We start from the raw sequence: 18,934 nt of genomic DNA on the forward strand, positions 1-18,934 counted from the left end.
ACTGAGAGGTTCTCGTAAGCGCTTTCACGAATTTCTTGGCAAAACAGCCCCTGGACCACCAAAAAGATTATCAAGATCAATAAAGAAGTATTCAAATTGTATCAGGAATATAAATTGAAAACTCAAATACGGTTGTGTGCACAATAATGTACCTATTTGCTTACACATACCGTGCCCACTTTCATTGTAAAAAATGTACTGATTTCAACTTACCTGAATATCGTGTAGATTAATTATATTAAGTTAATATTATTAAATTTGTATTCTTTATAAAGTTGGTTTTAAAATTTTAAGCAGAATGGGAAATAAAAGATAACTTTTTAATTATAGGAGCTGACCCAAAGAAGAGTCTATGTTTTATTTGGTACAAGATTACTAAATTTTCATTTTTGGCTGTAAAATATTAAAAATGGGAGATATTTAACTTAATAAATAGCCAAGAAAAAAGTAATTTGAAATAAAATAAAATAAAATAATAAAAATTACGCATTCCTTGCCCAGATAAGTCTTGGGGTTTGACAAACCCCACGTGGTGCACGGTGTAACTTTTATCCACGTGGTGCACGGAGGGTTAAATAAGTCGTTAAATAATGAATCGGAATCGGCACTTCAGTGATTGTGTACATGGCAGAATCGCTGAAGTGCCGATACACATACGTGAACATTGAACATGTCTATAGTTCTTGCAATCTACGAGTGCGCGTGGCCTTTATTTGTAGTTGTAATTGTAATATAGACATTTTCGTTAGTGTGCGTACCTGACGGAGCAGTCAGTAGCGAGCGAGCCATGTACGCGTGAGTAGATATGGTCACTCACACAACTAAAGGCGCCGCGCGCTCGTAGATAAACTTTTTTGCTGTAGTTCGGTAAAAAGTAGTGTCCGACCGAAGTTCTTTTTTTGGCCGAAGCCGAAGCCGAAGCCGATTAATCGGCAATCACCACAACCTTCAGCCGAAGCCGAAGCCGAAGGTTTATAATCTTAATCTCGACTCTCAGTAATTAATTTTGTTCAAAATTGTCTACAAGTTACAATGAATATTAAAATGATTTCAAAACTTCAATATTAAAGGTTTACTACAGAAGGTTTACAAAATGTAGGTAATTGTAGGAAAAATGTAGCTGACCAGCTCATTACCGAATGTTTTTTATACATTTAACTAAGCAGGCTAACAATTATTAGTGTATGTTCCATCTGATGGAAACTGGTTACCGTAATGCCTTGCGTCGTCTGCAACACCAGGGGTGCTACTGGTGCGTTGCCGCGTCAAGGGGTGTAATGAGGGGATGGGGGATGTTTACAGTCCTCTCACTTACTGAACGAAGCATAGAAGCGGTAAAGCTACTATTCAATCAGAATTAGGCTACAACGCATCGTATTTTAGTTATTAGCCAAAAACCAAAAATTTTGACTTTTGTCACCCTCCCCTCACTCCTGCTCACCTCCTAGACTTAAGGACTTTTAGTATGTTTTGTCGCGTCACTCTCTCACGATTCACATTTCACACAGTCTTTCGTAACAGTTCGTTCAATTTCGACGGTTGTTCGGACCTTCGGCGAAACCTTCGGCTTCGGCGGGGTTTTAGGCCGAAGCCAAAGGTTCGCCGAAGATGGTTTTTTTGGCCGGAGGCTTCGGCCGCCGAAGCCGTTTTTTTCTACACAAAATTTCTATACTACACAAAAATTCTATACATCCTCAAAGTTGCACAATGTAGAAGCATGATACAGTTCTGTAAACAAATACAAAATATGCACCAAGTAAAATAACATTCACTATTTTTATTTACACATCTTCCGCTCAATAGGATATACTTCCGAACGTTATATATTATTTTTCTTATACAATATAAACAATTCTACTTTATATTTGATAGCATTTACATGGCGTTTTACTATGAGTATCGTTGACAACAACAGTAAATACTTCGAAACCTTCAAGGGAAAAGTTGACTATTTCAAGCTTTTTCGTCACTTCAAGTCCACTATAAACAAGAAGACCGATTGACTCAGTCAGATCGGTCGCAGGCGGATCTGACTGGATTCGTTTTGTGCATTTTCGTGTGTGCAGATCAGATCGCCCTGCGATCAGTTCGACTGGATCGATTGACTCCTTATATAGGCGGCTCTTATATAGTTTTACTTGAAATAGCTAACTGTTCCTTTCGTTATAAGCTTATGTATTAAACTATGTACAAATTTTATATCTAGTTATTATCACGTTGCCTGGTGATTGAAGAATGAGTAGTACACACGCTAAGTCTCCTGAGATAGTTCTGAGAATATATTTATTCCTTAATAAAGGTTAGTTTATTCAAAACCAGGTTAAATGAGACGTAATGAGAGGAAGGCCATGTACGTTGAGATACCGATAAAACACCAAAATTGAAAACGGCATCACGCTATTTGACCTTTTTATTACTTCTTTACGTAGCTGAGTTTCGCCTCCTTTCATCATTATTTCAGTATGAGATGACCCTTAGTTTATAATAAGTGTTTATTATTGTTACGTAAATACCGTAATGATGGAACAGATATAATAATAAAGAGAATATTTTTATCAAGTACCTAAGTAAACTGTCAAAGGTCGAGAGGTAATTTTGTCCCCTCCCAGGAGACCCGCTTCCAAATCAAAACCATTCGTAATTTCAACTACAGTCTCACTAAATAGCCGTAACAAAGGCCACAAATGAAGCCTCAAATTAAAATAGGCCGTTCTATCATTTACAGAATTAAGCGTAGGAAGAGAGCGGTTAGCGCTAATACCGCGGTTGGTGCGCAATTCGATGACATGACAATGATTTTGCCGTCATTTGCGTACCATTTGTTGGCGCGATCCGGCACGCGATTGTCTTTCTCGTCGAAATCGTCCTCGTACATTTCGGTTTTGTAGTCGTCGTCGAATGGCCTCCGCTCGTCGGGGTATTGCAGCACTTGTCGGTCGTTACCGGGAATTTCTAGAAATAGCGACATTAAATTGCGGGTGTGCTCCTAAATTCTAAGCAGGTTGATGCTGTCTGACATTTTGGTAGCCAGTTTCGTCAAATCGCGCTACCTAGTATATTATTAGAGTTTCGGAATACACCCTACATGGTCAAAACTTATTGAATGGCAGCCGATGGTAAAGGGTGATGTAAAAATTATCAAGGACATAACAACTACATACGGATATCATAAAATTATTCTTAACTCAAGTAAAATATTATTTTTAAAAGTATTTCATATTTTTAGTTCAGCGGTATTTCGGATACTTACAAAGGCAACATAAAATCCATAAGAGTAGTTTTATTACAAAGATTTTGTGTGGGCATTTTTGACAGCGTTACTGAGTTCCGAGGCCTTTGTTACAGGGCCACAATATTCTATTGTGTCCCATGGGCAGCGCATGACAAGAAAATTACTGTGTCTGTTTGGTCATAAAAATTAATTGACTATGTAAAATTACGACCGCATTTTTGTTTCATTATATCTTATGAAACAGAATGACTGAGGAACTTATACTTCTTATTACGGCCATGAAGTAAAGTATGTTACTAAACCCTCGGCGAAAATCATGAACTAAAGTCTGGTCGTAGGATAGAACGAATTTCGGTATGAAACTTTTATATATGGTTGTGTAATTTACTTGCTCAAAAATTTTTGTTTTCGTTTTTAAGCAAGTACTTACACGTTATTTCCACTAGTACCTATCTCATATTTTCTTATGCGTGTAAAAGAAAAAAAGCAATAAGTTCAATGGCCGAACTTTTCTCTCTCCGGCGACCAGTCCTTCATTCGCGACAACTCAAATTAAATTTAGAATTTGCAATCGACTGTAATTTTTTACTCCTTGCTAAAAGTACAATCGAGGAAATTGATTCCTAGGCAGTTGAGGGACCTACGTCATGTGGTCAGCTTATGTCAATTCAATGTTAGCTGTAATCGGTCTGATGGGTTTGACTTAACGCGACCAAATTACTTAGGTGATAGGTCCGTCCTAGGCAGATGCCTAGGAATCAACTTCTCTGATAGTACAAAGGTAAAATGAAAATCTTTATAAACTTACCATACAATCTTATTTTGCTCTCGACGTCGCCTAAAGAGTTTTTCGCGACGCAAATATAGCTGCCTAGGTCCTCCCTGCGAATGTTCTTGATAGTCATAGACATCTCAGTCTCAAACATTGACTTTTGCCGCACAGAAGTCTCGTGTTTCTCCGACGGTATAATGAGCTCACCTGCAAAATAATTTATTACTCGAGACATTTGCTTTCAAATCCAATATCAAAATTTCATCTTCTCCGCGGAAAGTTTTTATGAAAAATGTAGAAAGTTGGGCCTTTTTTCCGAATCCGAGTTATAATTTGTATCGTTATTATTCGTGATTCTTTTACAACTCGGTAATTGTTTATGAGATTTATACACCTCCGATAATACACCTCGCTATTGAGTGCTGAGTACATTTTTACCGACTTCCAAAAAGGAGGACGTTATACGTTCGGCTGTATGTACCTTTTTTTTTCTTTTTTTTTTGTATGTTCAATGATAACTCAGCCGTTTGTGATCCGATTTTCAAAATTCTTGTGTTGTTGTATAGGGTATAATCTTGATTTTGTATAATAATTACGAAAGTGGTGAGCTGATGATGGGATCTATGAGCAATCGAAGGAAATCCTTGAAATTTATCAAAAGACTCATAGTGGTTAAAATGTTGTTTCTAGTAACATAAACATATGTTAGGAATAAGAGAAAGTTCATACGAAGGTGTCTCTTGGTCTAAAGGCACTGAACAGAACTCCTGAACCTTTAAAGATAAAAGTTTTTAAATTGCAGCATCGCTTAGATAACTGCAAGCATTTGCCACAATTTCGCTTACAGTAACATAATGTGAATACCATTCGTAGTGGTTATTTACGCTTAAAGCCTTATCTTGTAGATAACTAAAAAGAGTGAAATTATTATTTTTAACAAAAAATTAAAACCGACTTCCAAGGTAAAAACAATAATAATATGAACTAAAAAGTATTAAATAACTCTTACTCTATAATAGTGCCTTTTTCAGAATTCGTCTAAATCTCAACTATTTCTGTACATACTACAGTCTTCATTACTTTAAAGTCGGTACTAGTCCCAAAAGCTTCAGATATTCTGACATTGACTGAACTCACGATAAAATTAGCTAGTACCGACTTCAAATAATGAAGACTGTAGTATGTACAGAAATAGTTGAGATTTAGACCAATTCTGAAAAAGGCACTATTATAGAGTAAGAGTTATTTAATACCTTTTAGTTCATATTATTATTGTTTTTACCTTGGAAGTCGGTTTTAATTTTTTGTTAAAAATAATAATCAGTTTTAGATTCTTTGCGCTATCTGATTCTTTGTATTTTCTTCAAAACGTTTGTTACTTTGCGCAAGATATTTTTTAGTAGAATAATGTCGCTATCATATTATAATTAACAACATGTCTATCTGATTAAACGTATTCAAAGGTTAAATATAAGTGATTTATTAAAGTTAGAGCTCACAAAATATGACAAAGTATTTTAAAATTTGGTTTTGATAGTGCAAAGATTTTCTACGACCACTTTCCGTCTACAAAAGTATTATACTAATCCATTTTAAGAAGATAATGGCGGAAATATAAGTTAACGAAGTGTAGTAAATCTCACAATAGGTGGTCCTGATACCTGAGAGCAATCTCTTCAGCGGGGGATAAAGAAATAAAACAGAAATAGCTGCGCAATTAGTGAGAAAATAAAAATATTTATCATAATAGGAATATTTTCTACCCCTTTGGACTAAGTTGGTACGTGAAGTATGTTTTCTATTGAATAAAATAAATGATCTTATCGATATTATTTCTATTGAATTGACACACTTTCAGTGTAATATTATAATATTGTAATGCATGTTGTATGCATCATAACAGAAGAGTTTCTTGAAATTGTATGTTTTAAAATAAGCTTTTCACATAAGAAATTAATATTTAAAAATAGTATAGTTAATTATAATGGCGAAGTAAATTTTCGCAATTTACTTCGCCAATAATAATGTAAGAAATATGAATCAACTTCTTCAATTTTATGTACACCGCAAATAATTCTCTACGCATTCTAATACTACGTAAATTTTATGCTCTAAAATTAGCTGGCTTAAAAAATTGCGCTGTAAACTCAATTCTAGCATACTAAAAAAAGATTTAATCTATTATAGATTTAACCTTACTCACAAGTCACAGGGATGTTCAATTTTATGCCACTACTAATGTTTTTTTGATAAACTACAATTATTATTATTGTTATCGCCACTATTTGATCTCTGACACGGGTCACAATGCTGTATAACGGGTAGCGTTATACAGCATTGTGACAAAACAAAACATATTCTAGGGTGTGAAATTGTGAATAGGTGTGAATAATATTATGAAATTGGCTGCTGCTACAGTGACCTTTCTTTGCTCTGAAAAGTCATTTTGTTTAAATTACTTATTTTATAGGCAATTTCATGAAGTTGGGGCATTTCTCATAGAAACATAGGAGTCAAAACTCAAAAGTTAATCTTATTCGCTTCTATCACAGTGAACTCTATGTTATATACGTGGGAGAGCCATGCTTCGGCACGAATGGGCCGGCTCGACCGGAGAAATACCACGTTCTCACAGAAAACCGGCGTGAAACAGCGCTTGCGCTGTGTTTCGCCGAGTGAGTGAGTTTACCGGAGGCCTAATCCCCTAACCCCTACCCTATTCTCTTCCCTACCCTCAACTATTCCCTTCCCTTCCCTACCCTCCCCTATTACCCTATTCCCTCTTAAAAGGCCGGCAACGCACTTGCAGCTCTTCTGATGCTGCGAGTGTCCATGGGCGACGGAAGTTGCTTTCCATCAGGTGACCCGTTTGCTCGTTTGCCCCCTTATTTAAAAAAAAAGGGACACTTTCACACCCTAAAGTGTTATAGATAACTTTGTATATAGCGTATGTACTATGTATGTTTACTAGATACTATGGTTGCCTGGAAGAGACTGCTTCCAGCAGTAAGGCCGCCAATTCAAACTATTTCTGTTTTTGTAACTTATGTAAATAGATCTGTTTTATTTGTTTGAATAAAGAGTTATTTATTTATTTATTTATGTTTACCAAAGTAATTAAAAAAGTAAGGTACATGAACGTAAGTATAATATGTACCTGGTGGGTCTTTGACCCAGTAGTTGATGGACTTGGGCGAGGACTCGACATAGCACTCGAGCGTGACGTCGGTGCCGAGCGGCGCGCCCACCAGCTGGTTTGGCACTTGGATTACCGGGTGAACTGAAACAAACATGTTGCAATAAAAAAAATTGTGTGTAGGGCCGGGACAAAAAGACACTCATACTCGTCGTAGATTCCCAAGACACGACGTCGCATCGTGAAACGACGCCGCGTCGTGGTACGACACGACGTCGTATCCTGTTTTTGTGTCCCGGCCCTACCGTCCCACAAAAAAAATACGTATTGAGTTATGAATGCAGTCATGTTCTTAAGTTCATTTAAAATAAGACTGCATTCATAGTTCATCAAACAAAATGTGGGTTAGCACACAAATGCTTAAGAGAGACCAAAATATATTATGTCACTTAATGAATTTGTTTGAAATTGTATTTCCCACCAGGTGCCTCTATCATCTATGTAGCCTTATAGCCTTATGGCATGTATTACTTTAATTAGTGCGAGTGCAGGTGATTACTAATCAGGAAAAAGCAATTAGTGTGGACAGCGACTGATTAGTGCAAGTTCCTTATTTTCTCCTAATCACTAATCACCTGCACTAATCACCTGCGTATATCGTATATCGTCAGTATATCGTGACACATGACAGCTATATCGTGACATATGACAGCAGTTTGACACGATAGACTCTAAGGTTACATAGCGGCACCTGGTGGTAAATTATATATTTTGGTCGCTCTTAAGTATTTATGTACTGACACACATTTTTTGCTGATGAACTATGGATGTAGTCTTATTCTAAATAATCTAAAGAACTTGGCTGCATTCATAACTCAATACGTATTTTTTTGTTAAACAGCGTCCATTTAATAGCCCGACCACCTTGCTAGTGCAAACGATTGGAACGGAAGTATCTTAATATACTTCCAAGTTGGGAAGTTTCGCAAAGCATTATGCTACGCCATCTGGATCGTAGTATGAAAGTATAGAAAAGGTTTGCTGCAAAACACTTAAAGAAGTAAATATGTTACATAATATTATAATTTGTCATCTTACGTTTTTAGGATGACAAGAATATAATATAAAGCTAAGGTGTGGTTCATTAGTTGTATCATTTATGATTTCGATATTTTAGCATCAACAGTTTCTGTTTTAGAATAAACATAATAATTCAAGACACGAGTGGATGAAGGAGGTAAAAAAAGACGTTTTTTGCATATACGAAGGCTTTAGGACCGGGAAAATGATATGAAATCAAAAAATGTGGATTCTATGTATAGATATAATGAGGCAGATGATGAAGTAGTTAAGTCACAATGTTACTCGTATGTGTTAAAATTATAAGGGAAGAATGAGTAATTGCACATATGATATAAAAATGTTAGTTACCCGGTTCATTCACTCATGTTCCGTATTTATTTTTTAATACACACAACATACTTAGTTTCTATTCCAGATAATAAAGCTTACTCACAGTGAACGCTGATATGGATGCGCTTGCTGACGGTGGGCGGGACGCCGTTGCCGGCGATACACAGGTACGTGCCCATCTCCGACCGCGAGATCTTCGACAGTTTCAGAACTTCACCTTGATATGTTAGCACTGGAACGATACTACGAGTGTAGGTGGAAAGATAGGGGTAATCCTTAGGGTTGATTCAGACCGCAACGCGACGCGTAGATGCATTTCCTAAATTTATATGGATTTGACAGATTCGCAAGACGTCTCACGTAATTAAAATCTGTCAAATCCATATAAATTACTGCCACGCCTCGCCTCGTCTCGTCGCGTTGCGGCCTGAATTGACCCTTACTAGTTTGAAGTAAAAAGAAAGGAAGGAGTTATAATAAGGATGGAATAAAATATAAGATTCGACGTCAGCGACTTACACTGACAGTATAATAAGATACCTACTCATTAATTAGTATATTATAGGTACACGCAATTATTTGCATTATGATAATAAATGACAAAGCGAAGCCGCGCTTGATTATGATTATTATCGGAAAATGTCCCGCACTTCCTCTCCGCAACTTTTTGGCAATTCCTTGTGGCTCGCACGCAGAGCTGCAGGGTATAAAAGTAATCCTAAAATCCCAATAGCCCATTCACGCTAAAAACCCACGTTATAATGCAGGTTAGACTTTTTCACGTAAAGATCAGTAAAGAGATTTGAATCCGTGAAAATGTACGTTCCCTGAGGATATATAAATCTTATTCTACGCAAACATCAAGACCCTATAATCCTTCAATTTCAGCAATAATCATCAATAACTTTTAAAAACTTTACTTACGCGTACTCGGACTTCATTTCGTATCAAAAAATGACTAAGAAAGGTAGTAATTAAGACAAACTTAAAATTTGTAGAATATAAGTTGATGATAATATTAATTATAATCTCCTATATCCCTATAAAAATCAATATTAAAGTATCATAACTTTCTTCGATACTAGACACAAGATGTGATGATGACATGGTTTACCATCTTGCTTTAAAACTAAAAGGTATTCGATAAGTTTAATTACAACGCAAGTAGACAGATAATTTTTACCAACAAAGGAGTTATCCGTACAATGCGACCTAGGTCCATTCAGTGGAAGTACTAATTACGACAAACTTTAAACAATACTGGACGCGAACTCGACGCGGACAGCCGCGCCCATTGTAGCACAAATGCGGTCACACAGACACCAGTATTATACATATTCAGAAAAACAATGCCGTCCTTGCTCCATTCAGATAAACTAAGACAAATGAAATATTTTTCCTGCAGCTCCCAGCTGTAATTTGAGGTCACCGGGCACAACATTTTCCAATTAACTGTTTTAAAAAATATATTTTTCGCATTCAACGCCTCCGCGCGTTCTAAAATTTATTACTTATGTTTTAACCTATTTTAAAATATAAAATGTATTTTAGCGGCGCTAATTAGTGGATTTGCGAGCGTGGAGTTTAACTTTAGAAATAGATAGAGGGAAAAATCTGAGTAACTAGCGGGGATGTTCTGGAAGGGAAATCAATCAACCTATTTTTCTCGTGAGGATTCTAGTAATCAGGACGATGTTAATTTGCCAACGTGTCATGGACTTGTCATGTCTTGTGTTCCATGTTACTGTTACACTCGCAGCTATATCCTAGTGTAGGCAATTTATTACCTTATTACCTAACATTAGTAATCCTGAAGATTGAAAAAATGATTGCGTATCGATGATAGAGCATTCTATGATTTTATACGAATATTAAAATGTATTACCACAAAGTTTTCTAAAAGAGTCTAAAATAAAATATATATTCTCCAATAAAAAAATCAACAGGATTAAACCTCGGAAATAAATGTACTTACTCAAAATTTTTGAAACAAAAAAATATTTCTATTTTAATTTTCTTCTTTTATTGTAACATGTGATATGAAAGGATGTATCGGCAGAGCACATGACATCGAAATGAAACCCATAAACTTCCACCCATAAAACACCAGCACCCTTATAAATTCGTCAGCGTCCTTATTGGGGTGTTGCGTGTTTTTGTTGATTATTATTTCGGTACAGTATTAGCTTTATAGTGGTCATTTATAAAACCAAAGGAGTAAAAATCGTAGCCGATGATTGGTTACGGTCAACCGCTATTTGGTCGAGGGTTACGTGTTAAAAGGTAAATAATGTGGATTATTTTGGGCCACGTTAAAAATATAATATAACAACATTGGTTAAAACATCATAATATTATAGTAAAGGCGCGTAAATCATGTATCAATTTTATAATGCAAATCCTTGTAATTTTTCTTAGAACATAATATTATAGCTACATTTGCAGCAAAAAATGTGTAAAGTCGAAGCGAAGTGCTACGGCGTAGCTGCGTAGCGCTTATCCGTAGCCGCGTAGCACGCCGTAGCCATCGTGAAATCTGAATAGTTGGGACTTGGAATATCATTGACTGTTGTAATTGTGGTTATAATAATATAATTATATTTACAAAACATAATAATAATAACACATGTCAATAATAATCCAAGTCCTAGCCCGTCACAGACTTAGCTATAATATATATTAATATACCGTACTATAATATATATTATAGTAGCTACCAGAAATATATATTATAGCTGCGTGTGCGGTCACGCAAAAATTAGTATAGAAAATATATAATAATATGCCTAGCTAAAAAAATATCAATATATTATATTATAGCTAAGTCTGTGACGGGCTCGGCCTAGTGCAACAAATAACTGTACATATTATTTCGTTTTAAGACTTTGCATAAAACACAAAAAAAATAGATTGAATTTTATTAAACGTACCTTTAGTCTTTGTTCCCATATTATCTCTAACGACTATGTCCTGTCCATCCTCTCTCTTCCACATGACCCTGGGGGGTGGGATACCTCGCGCCTTGCACGACACCCTCGCGGTGCCGCCTTCCGGCACCATGGTGTCACCAGACGTCTCCTCAGGGACGAAGTCAGGAGGTATTACCACTTCTAGGTTACCCATCTGATAGAAAAAAAAATCAATTATGTACGTAACAATTTTGTTTCTTTTTTATTATCTAAGGAATAAGTTTAAAATACCTACATGAATAAAATATATGTAAATTAACAACTTAACGTCATATGACTCCTAAACCATTACCTAGCTATTTGACCGAGCTTTGCTTGGTATATAAAGCACGAATAAAATGACATTTTCTAAAAATGATTCCTAGCTAGATCGATTTATTGCCCCCGAAACCCCCTATATACTAAACGAGCTTTTGCCCGCGGCTTCGCTCGCGTTAAGAAATATAATTATATACAAAATTTCATCCCCTATTTGAACCCCTTGGGGTTGGAATTTATCAAAATCCTTTCTTAGCGGATAGCCCCTACGTCATAAGTCATAACATCTACCTGCATACCACATTTCAGCCCGATCCGTCCAGTGGTTTGGGCTGTGCGTTGATAGATCACTATGTCAATCAGTCAGTCAGTCACCTTTGAGTTTTATATAATATAAAGATTTCATGAAAATCGTTGGAGCCGATTCAGAGATTGCAATTATACAGATAAATAAAATTAGTTCTTGTATACATAAATTAAATAATAATATGTAACAAATTGAGATCCAGACAGTACCAAAAGCAAACTAGGGCGAGGATCTCGTGACGCGAAGTGATTTTCGCTGCTGAACTAAGCAAAATAAATAGACAAAGTTTCACAGTTTTCTGTTATAATAAGCGCAAACAAACTAGAAATAGCATAAAAACGTAGTAATTGTTATACACACTTTGTTTTAATACTAGTATTATACAATACTAGCGACCCGCCCCGGCATCGCACGAGTATAAAATATATAGCCACTGAAAAAATGATTTAAATCGATAGCCTATGATCCTTCATGTGGTTTACTTCTTATTTGTGTTGCTCCAGTAGTTCGCCAGATAAGCCCTTTCAAATAATTTCCCCCGTTTTTACCACATCATATAACTTCTAAACTATCTGACTTAGAGCATTGAAGTAAAGAAATTATTTATGATAAAAACCTCCTCTATTTTTTTTAAATAAAAAAGAACCCGTTTAATGTGCTAGAATTTTCACAAAAAGCCATTAATTAAAAAATGTACATTTTTTTTCATAAATTTGGTTTTTCTATGTTTGATTTTACGAAATTTATAACATATTACCTGTGTAAGCGTAGTCCACAAGTTTAGCTATCAAATGAGACCTTTTTTATTTTCATAGGATATTTACTTCACAAAATATAACACAAAATCTAGTTAATAGTCATGTAATACTATTAGACTGTAACTATAACTAATAAATATACTAATGGATACCAATAATCTTCAAACGCGGAATAACAAAATTTACACAAAAAAGGTTTTTAATTCTCTCTAAATGTTTTTTCAACTGGCTGGATGTAAATATACAAAGAAGATTAAATTACGATCGACTTACAGAAAATGAATAATTCAGAATAGCTTTTCGGCTCAATAATCACATTTTAAATTAATTGAAGCCTTTTCACTTGAGTTCAATACATCGGAGTGAAAGCGTCGCATGTTAAATAGGGAGGCAATTTGCTTTATACAACACCGGCCGGTTTTGATACTTTTAAGATGCGATTGTACGATAAAACATAATTTTTCATAACATTGGTGCATGGTATAGCTTAAAAGTAATTTAGAGCCAGTCCACGCGGCGCGTTGCGTCAGCGTTGCGTCAACGTAGCGCTGCCGTTGCGTTGTTTTACATACAAATAATGAAGGTATTCACGCGGCGCGCTGCGTCATCGCAACGCACACATGACGGACAGTAGCCCCCGAGACGAAGCGGGAGGTTGACGTTAAAAGTGACTTTCCGTCAAAAAATTTTGGCGTTGCGACGGCACAACGCAACGCAACGCGCTGAGTGGACTGGCTCTTACGTTGTAAATGAATTGTGTGTCAGCCAATAAACACGCGCCTAGCTTTGACCAATAGGGCGCAGTAAATTTCCGAATCTAAGTCCTATGGGAATTATTAATAAGCCGTAGATATTTGTGATTATACCTATGGATAAGATTACTTACCTGCGAGTTCACTTTTTATGATATTACGGACCAGTTGATTAGTTTACGAGGGACATTTATATATACATAAACTGCCAAAATCATTACCTGTTTTTAGCTTTGCCGTAGTAGGGTAAAAACTACGGTATTGGATATCTACATAACATAATATTTCTATAAAGGCGATAAAACCGAGCCGGATATTACAGAAAAGCGTACGAAAATATACATTCTGATATAGCTTAGAGAATTTGTGCGCGTTCCTATTCTTTAGGTTTTATATGAATACAAAGTACGTAAGAGATCTTCATAAAAGGGTTATTCACCGTTGTCTTGCATTGGAAAACATTATACGCCAGCATAATGGGCTCTTCCTACGATAAATACATTAAATATTCAGCGAGGAGCAAACAAGATATTGATAGTAATTCTCGATACGAACGTTATGAAAAGGATTCTTTATGTTCCAAATATTTAACATATATTTTCTAAGTGCTTTTACGTAGTGTTAGTGTAGGGGAAGTGAGTCAGAATGTAAAGCTTTCGACGACGACATATTTATCTGTCTTTTATCGATTCCACATGAAGTGACAACGTTATAGTATGATATTATGTTAGAGCTTTATAACTTTACTTATAGGGTATATCGTAATCTTTACTAATATTGTTCTAAATACGAAATTCTGTCTGTTTGTCTGTGTGTTACCTTGAACCGATTTGGATGAAGTTTGGTATGGCGATACTTTTAAAGACGAATAAGAACATGGGATAGTTTTTGTTGTGGAAAATGTAAGGTTTCCGCGTGATTTAACAGTCTAGTTTGTATAACATTTAGTAGGCAATAGAGTATTTTAACATTTCTAGTACACAATAAGATATGATTTGCTTTTAAAAATAAAATTACAAAAAGTTACAACCCTGTTACGAAAGCTGTTGTTTGATTTTTAGGCTCAATTTACATCGGCGCGTAATGGAATGGAAACGACCTTTTGCAACGAAACTGTACGTAGCACAATGAGCTTACTGTCAATAGTATAACACAAAAACTAAATACGAGCCAAAAAATTGGACGCGCGTCTTCCGCGGAATTCTCGAGAATTCTGCGGTGCCAATTACCCTTGCATGAGTCGAAATTGACGGTTCCATTTTGTTCCATTCCGCAGCGGTGTAAATTGAGCCTTAGTTATTTTTGAACTATCAAAACTAGTCCAGTCGCAGTATGTTCAGGACCGTGTCCAAGTAGGTAATAAGCTTATAATATTTCAGAAGCCGCAGTGAGGAACGGGTGCCAAAATTAATTACTGTTATTAGTGGAGTGTACACTGAGGACCGACGTTTCCACTATGTCAATATATTTTAGCTTACTAAGGACATCCATACTAATAGTATTATAAATTCGAAAGTGTGTCTGTCTGTCTGTCTGTCACCTCTTCACGCCTAAACCGCTGAACTGATTTGGCTGAAATTTTGTATGGAAATACTTTGAGTCCAGTGAAACGATATAGGGTAGTTTTTACACCGAAAAAATATAAGTACAGTTCTCGCGAACGAATCTTGGCGCAACGGAGATGCGGGCGTCATCTACAGTTAATATCTTTTAGTTTGCTGACGACAAAGGTTATAATTAATATTATAAACCTTTTATGGACTGTTTAAAAAAAATAATTATGTAAGCCTTTTATATTATAAGCCTTTCTTAACCCTGTACGTAAACGGTCATTACAAAATTGGAACTAACCATTATTAAACCTTGTCTTACCTTACCAGTATTGATACTTAATTTTTTTTTATTTGGTCATAGTACAGAAGGATCATTTTGATGTGTCATATAATAGGAATGTTCACTGCTATATAAACGTTATGATGTTAATTGCTGAATAGTTAAATACTTAATGTTTGTGAAAAAGTATCAATAAGATCTTTGTATAGATTTTATATCATAAAATATTATATACGTAGAATCTCGTTCTTCGTAAAAATAATAAGGTATTTAATCCACTAATAACCTAGACTGTCTCAAGTGGACCTTATCCATACTAAAACGCCTCCGTGGTATAGTGGTATAGAGCGCGGCTCTTGACTCGGAGGTCGTGGGTTCGATTCCCGCGTTGGAAACATGTTATTTCCAAGTTTGGTTAGGACAATATAGGCTGATCACCTGATTGTCTGACAAGTAAGATGATCCATGCGTCAGATGGGCATGTAAAAAGTCATTCCTGCGCCTGATCTCTCGCCAGTCGTGTCGGTCTTCCGTCCCACTGGGTTATGAGAGTAAAGGAATAGAGAGTGCTCTTGTGTACTGCGCACCCACTTGGGCACTATAAAATTACTCCTGCGTAGCTGGCCTGATTTCAATGAAACCGGCCACCGTCACCGAAATCGGTGTGGGAGCTATTATTATTATCCATACTAATATTATAAATGCGAAAGTGTCTGTCTGTCTGTTACTTCTTCACGCTAAAACCGCGGAGCCAATTTTGATGAAAGGTTTGCAGATACTTTGAGTCCCGGGATATGGGATAATTTTTGTTGCAAATGTACGGTTTCCACGCGATAAACGAATTTCGGCAGAACGGAGTTGCGTCAACTAGCAATTATTATTTTAAACAGAATGGTACCTATGTTTGTTTGCATCGAAAATGCTCCTTAACTGCTGAGTTAATTTGTTGTGTGTAATCTAATATATAAAATTCTCGTGTCACAGTTTTCGTTGCCATACTCCTCCGAAACGGCTTGACCGATTCTCATAAAATTTTGTGAGCATATTGAGTAGATCTGAGAATCGGCCAACATCTATTTTTCATACCAAAAATTATTTATATGGCAAAACAACGTTTGCCGGGACAGCTAGTGTGCATATAAAATATAAAGTGGACTATGGAAAAGTATGCTATAATAATTGAAGTTAAGCAAGAATATCTCTGACTGCAGCCGACGACGCATCTGCAGCTTTTCTAATGTTGCGAGTGTCCATGGGCGACGGTAGTTGCTACCCATCAGGTTACCCGTTGCTCGTTTGCCCCCTTGTTTTATAAAAAAGACTTATAAACCTCCTTACCTGACTCTTCATGGGGTCGGTGTTGATTTGGCACATGTACTGTCCCTTGTCCTCCTCCTGTACGCTCTTAATGTGAAGGTACCAGGTGGAGTGGTCGGTGTGGGAGACCGACACGCGGTGGTTGTGAGTGATCACGTGCTCGTGGATCGCCTGGATCGCCTTCGTGTCCGCTTTCACCCACCCAACCTAGAGAAGTAAAAGCGGTGATTAAAACAGCTAAAAAATAAAAAAAGAATATGGGATAGTAGGATTTTTTTTAAGTTTGAGTGACACCATTCTTGATTGCTTTATATCTTTTTTATCCACCCAAGCATGGCACTTTGTCGATAGAATTCTATCGACTAAAACTAAACGAAGTAGAAGACAAAAACATAATATTATGGTAAGTTAAGGTAACATAATATTATGGTAACATTTATGTGAAAGTCACAGATTTTAGAAGTAAAAGATATGTTATAGAGCTTGTCACATGTCGCCAAATCCTGCCCATATGGGCACAAATTGTCAGTCGTATGTCAATCACTCCACGGCTTACACGTTTTCACTTCGCCGTAAATTGCGAACAAAATGCTGACTTGTGCTATAATTACCTACAAAAATTGCAGCGATACTGTGATTTTCAAAAATAGCGGGATCACCTATCATAGCCAACTATAATTTATACGACTTTTTAATTTAAAAATCAATTATTCTTCACGAAAAATGTTCCGTGAACTATCAAACTAAGGCACTAGTGATGTGGTGTGATGCAGATTTTGGTATCGATATTTTTATCGACATTTTTTATGCGGTTGCGTTATTATCTACATTAATATTATAAAGCTGAAGAGTTTGTTTGTTTAAACGCGCTAATCTCAGGAACTACTAGTCCGATTTGAAATTTTGAAGTATTCTTTCAGAGTTAGATAGCTCATAGCCAAGAAACAGAGGAAAATGTGGAATAAACGGGGAAAATTATTTGAAAGGACTTATTTCACGCACCATCCAGCAATTTTTATGTTGTTTGGCATAAATAAATAGTAGACCATGATGTCATAGGCTATTTTTGTGGGCTCTTTTGTCTTTGAAATTCCTAATTTACGGGGGTGAAGCCGCGCGGAAGGTCTAAATTTATTATAAATATGCGAAAGTTTCATTTTATAGTCGAAAGAAGTGGTGCTCAATGCTTACTCATATAATAACTTACAATAATTAGTGCATCTTTGAAGAATGACCCTTCATCGCTTTTAGTCCTATTTCAGTTTTCCCAAAGGCGCAAAATTCAAAGAGAAATGTATGAAAAAAATCGGCCAAGTGCGAGTTGGTCTCGCGCACGAAAGGTTCCTTATCATAATAGAGCAAAATTAGGCAAATAATGTTTTTGTACGAATCCTTAATTATTTAGTTTATTTTAATTTTATTATTAATTGTTAAAGTATAAATACAATGGAGTATTTTGTACTTTTCAAGTGCCTACCTAGTACCTGTTGCCATTATTGATATCGAGCAAAAAATAGCAAAAAAATCACGTTTGTTGTGTGGGCGCCCCCCTTAAATATTAAATTTAATTTGTTTTAGTATCTGTTATTTTATCGGTAACAGACATACACAATCTGTGAAAATTTCAGAAGTGTAGCGGTTATTGAGATATACAGCCGAGACAGACAATAAGACATCGAAGTCTTAGGAATAGGGTCCCTTTTTTCCTTCTTAAAGATATTCAAAAATAATAAGCGGGGGATGTTACTACATCGCTATAGAAGCCAAAACTGTGGCTAGTTTTTTGTGTCTGTCTGTCTGTCTGTATGTTTGTTCCAGCATCACACGAAAACTATTGATCCGATTTGAATGCGGTTTTCGCAGATATATTTGTATTTTTCCAACTTAACATCTGGTTATATAATATTATGAATGTTTATCTATTGCCTAGTTACGATTTTGCCAAACAGCTGATTATTTTGCCAAATTGAGTTGGTCCCATAGTAAAAGTTTTTGGTAATCATGGATGATTTCAACCCCTTTCGGCCTTTAAGTTATTTTTGTTAGACTCTGTAATATTAATTATTTATCACTTTCATTTTTTTAATAGTATTTAAATACCTACCAAAATACATCGATATCGTCGTAATAATAATTAATCGACACCGTAGATAGACCGGACATCACTAGACCGTGCACCGTTGACAC

At 36.0% G+C, this 18,934-nt stretch overlaps 1 protein-coding gene across 2 annotated transcripts in view; it reads right to left on the reverse strand.

Annotated features, from left to right (window-relative positions):
- Positions 1-1,698: 1,698 nt before the first annotated feature.
- Positions 1,699-18,934, reverse strand: part of LOC121730538 (lachesin-like) — a 144,363-nt gene continuing 127,127 nt past the window's right edge. For both annotated transcript variants that reach the window (XM_042119629.1, XM_042119628.1), the window contains exons 4-9: positions 16,769-16,954; positions 11,484-11,676; positions 8,657-8,785; positions 7,162-7,284; positions 4,041-4,211; positions 1,699-2,952 (exon numbers count right to left, since the gene is read on the reverse strand). In XM_042119629.1, coding sequence (XP_041975563.1) covers positions 2,720-2,952; positions 4,041-4,211; positions 7,162-7,284; positions 8,657-8,785; positions 11,484-11,676; positions 16,769-16,954 — 1,035 coding nt within the window. In that variant the 3' untranslated portion in view covers positions 1,699-2,719. The remainder of the gene's footprint in view (positions 2,953-4,040; positions 4,212-7,161; positions 7,285-8,656; positions 8,786-11,483; positions 11,677-16,768; positions 16,955-18,934) is intronic.

Source organism: Aricia agestis, chromosome 9, assembly GCF_905147365.1.
Source record: "Aricia agestis chromosome 9, ilAriAges1.1, whole genome shotgun sequence".
Classification (NCBI taxonomy): Eukaryota; Metazoa; Arthropoda; class Insecta; order Lepidoptera; family Lycaenidae; genus Aricia; species Aricia agestis.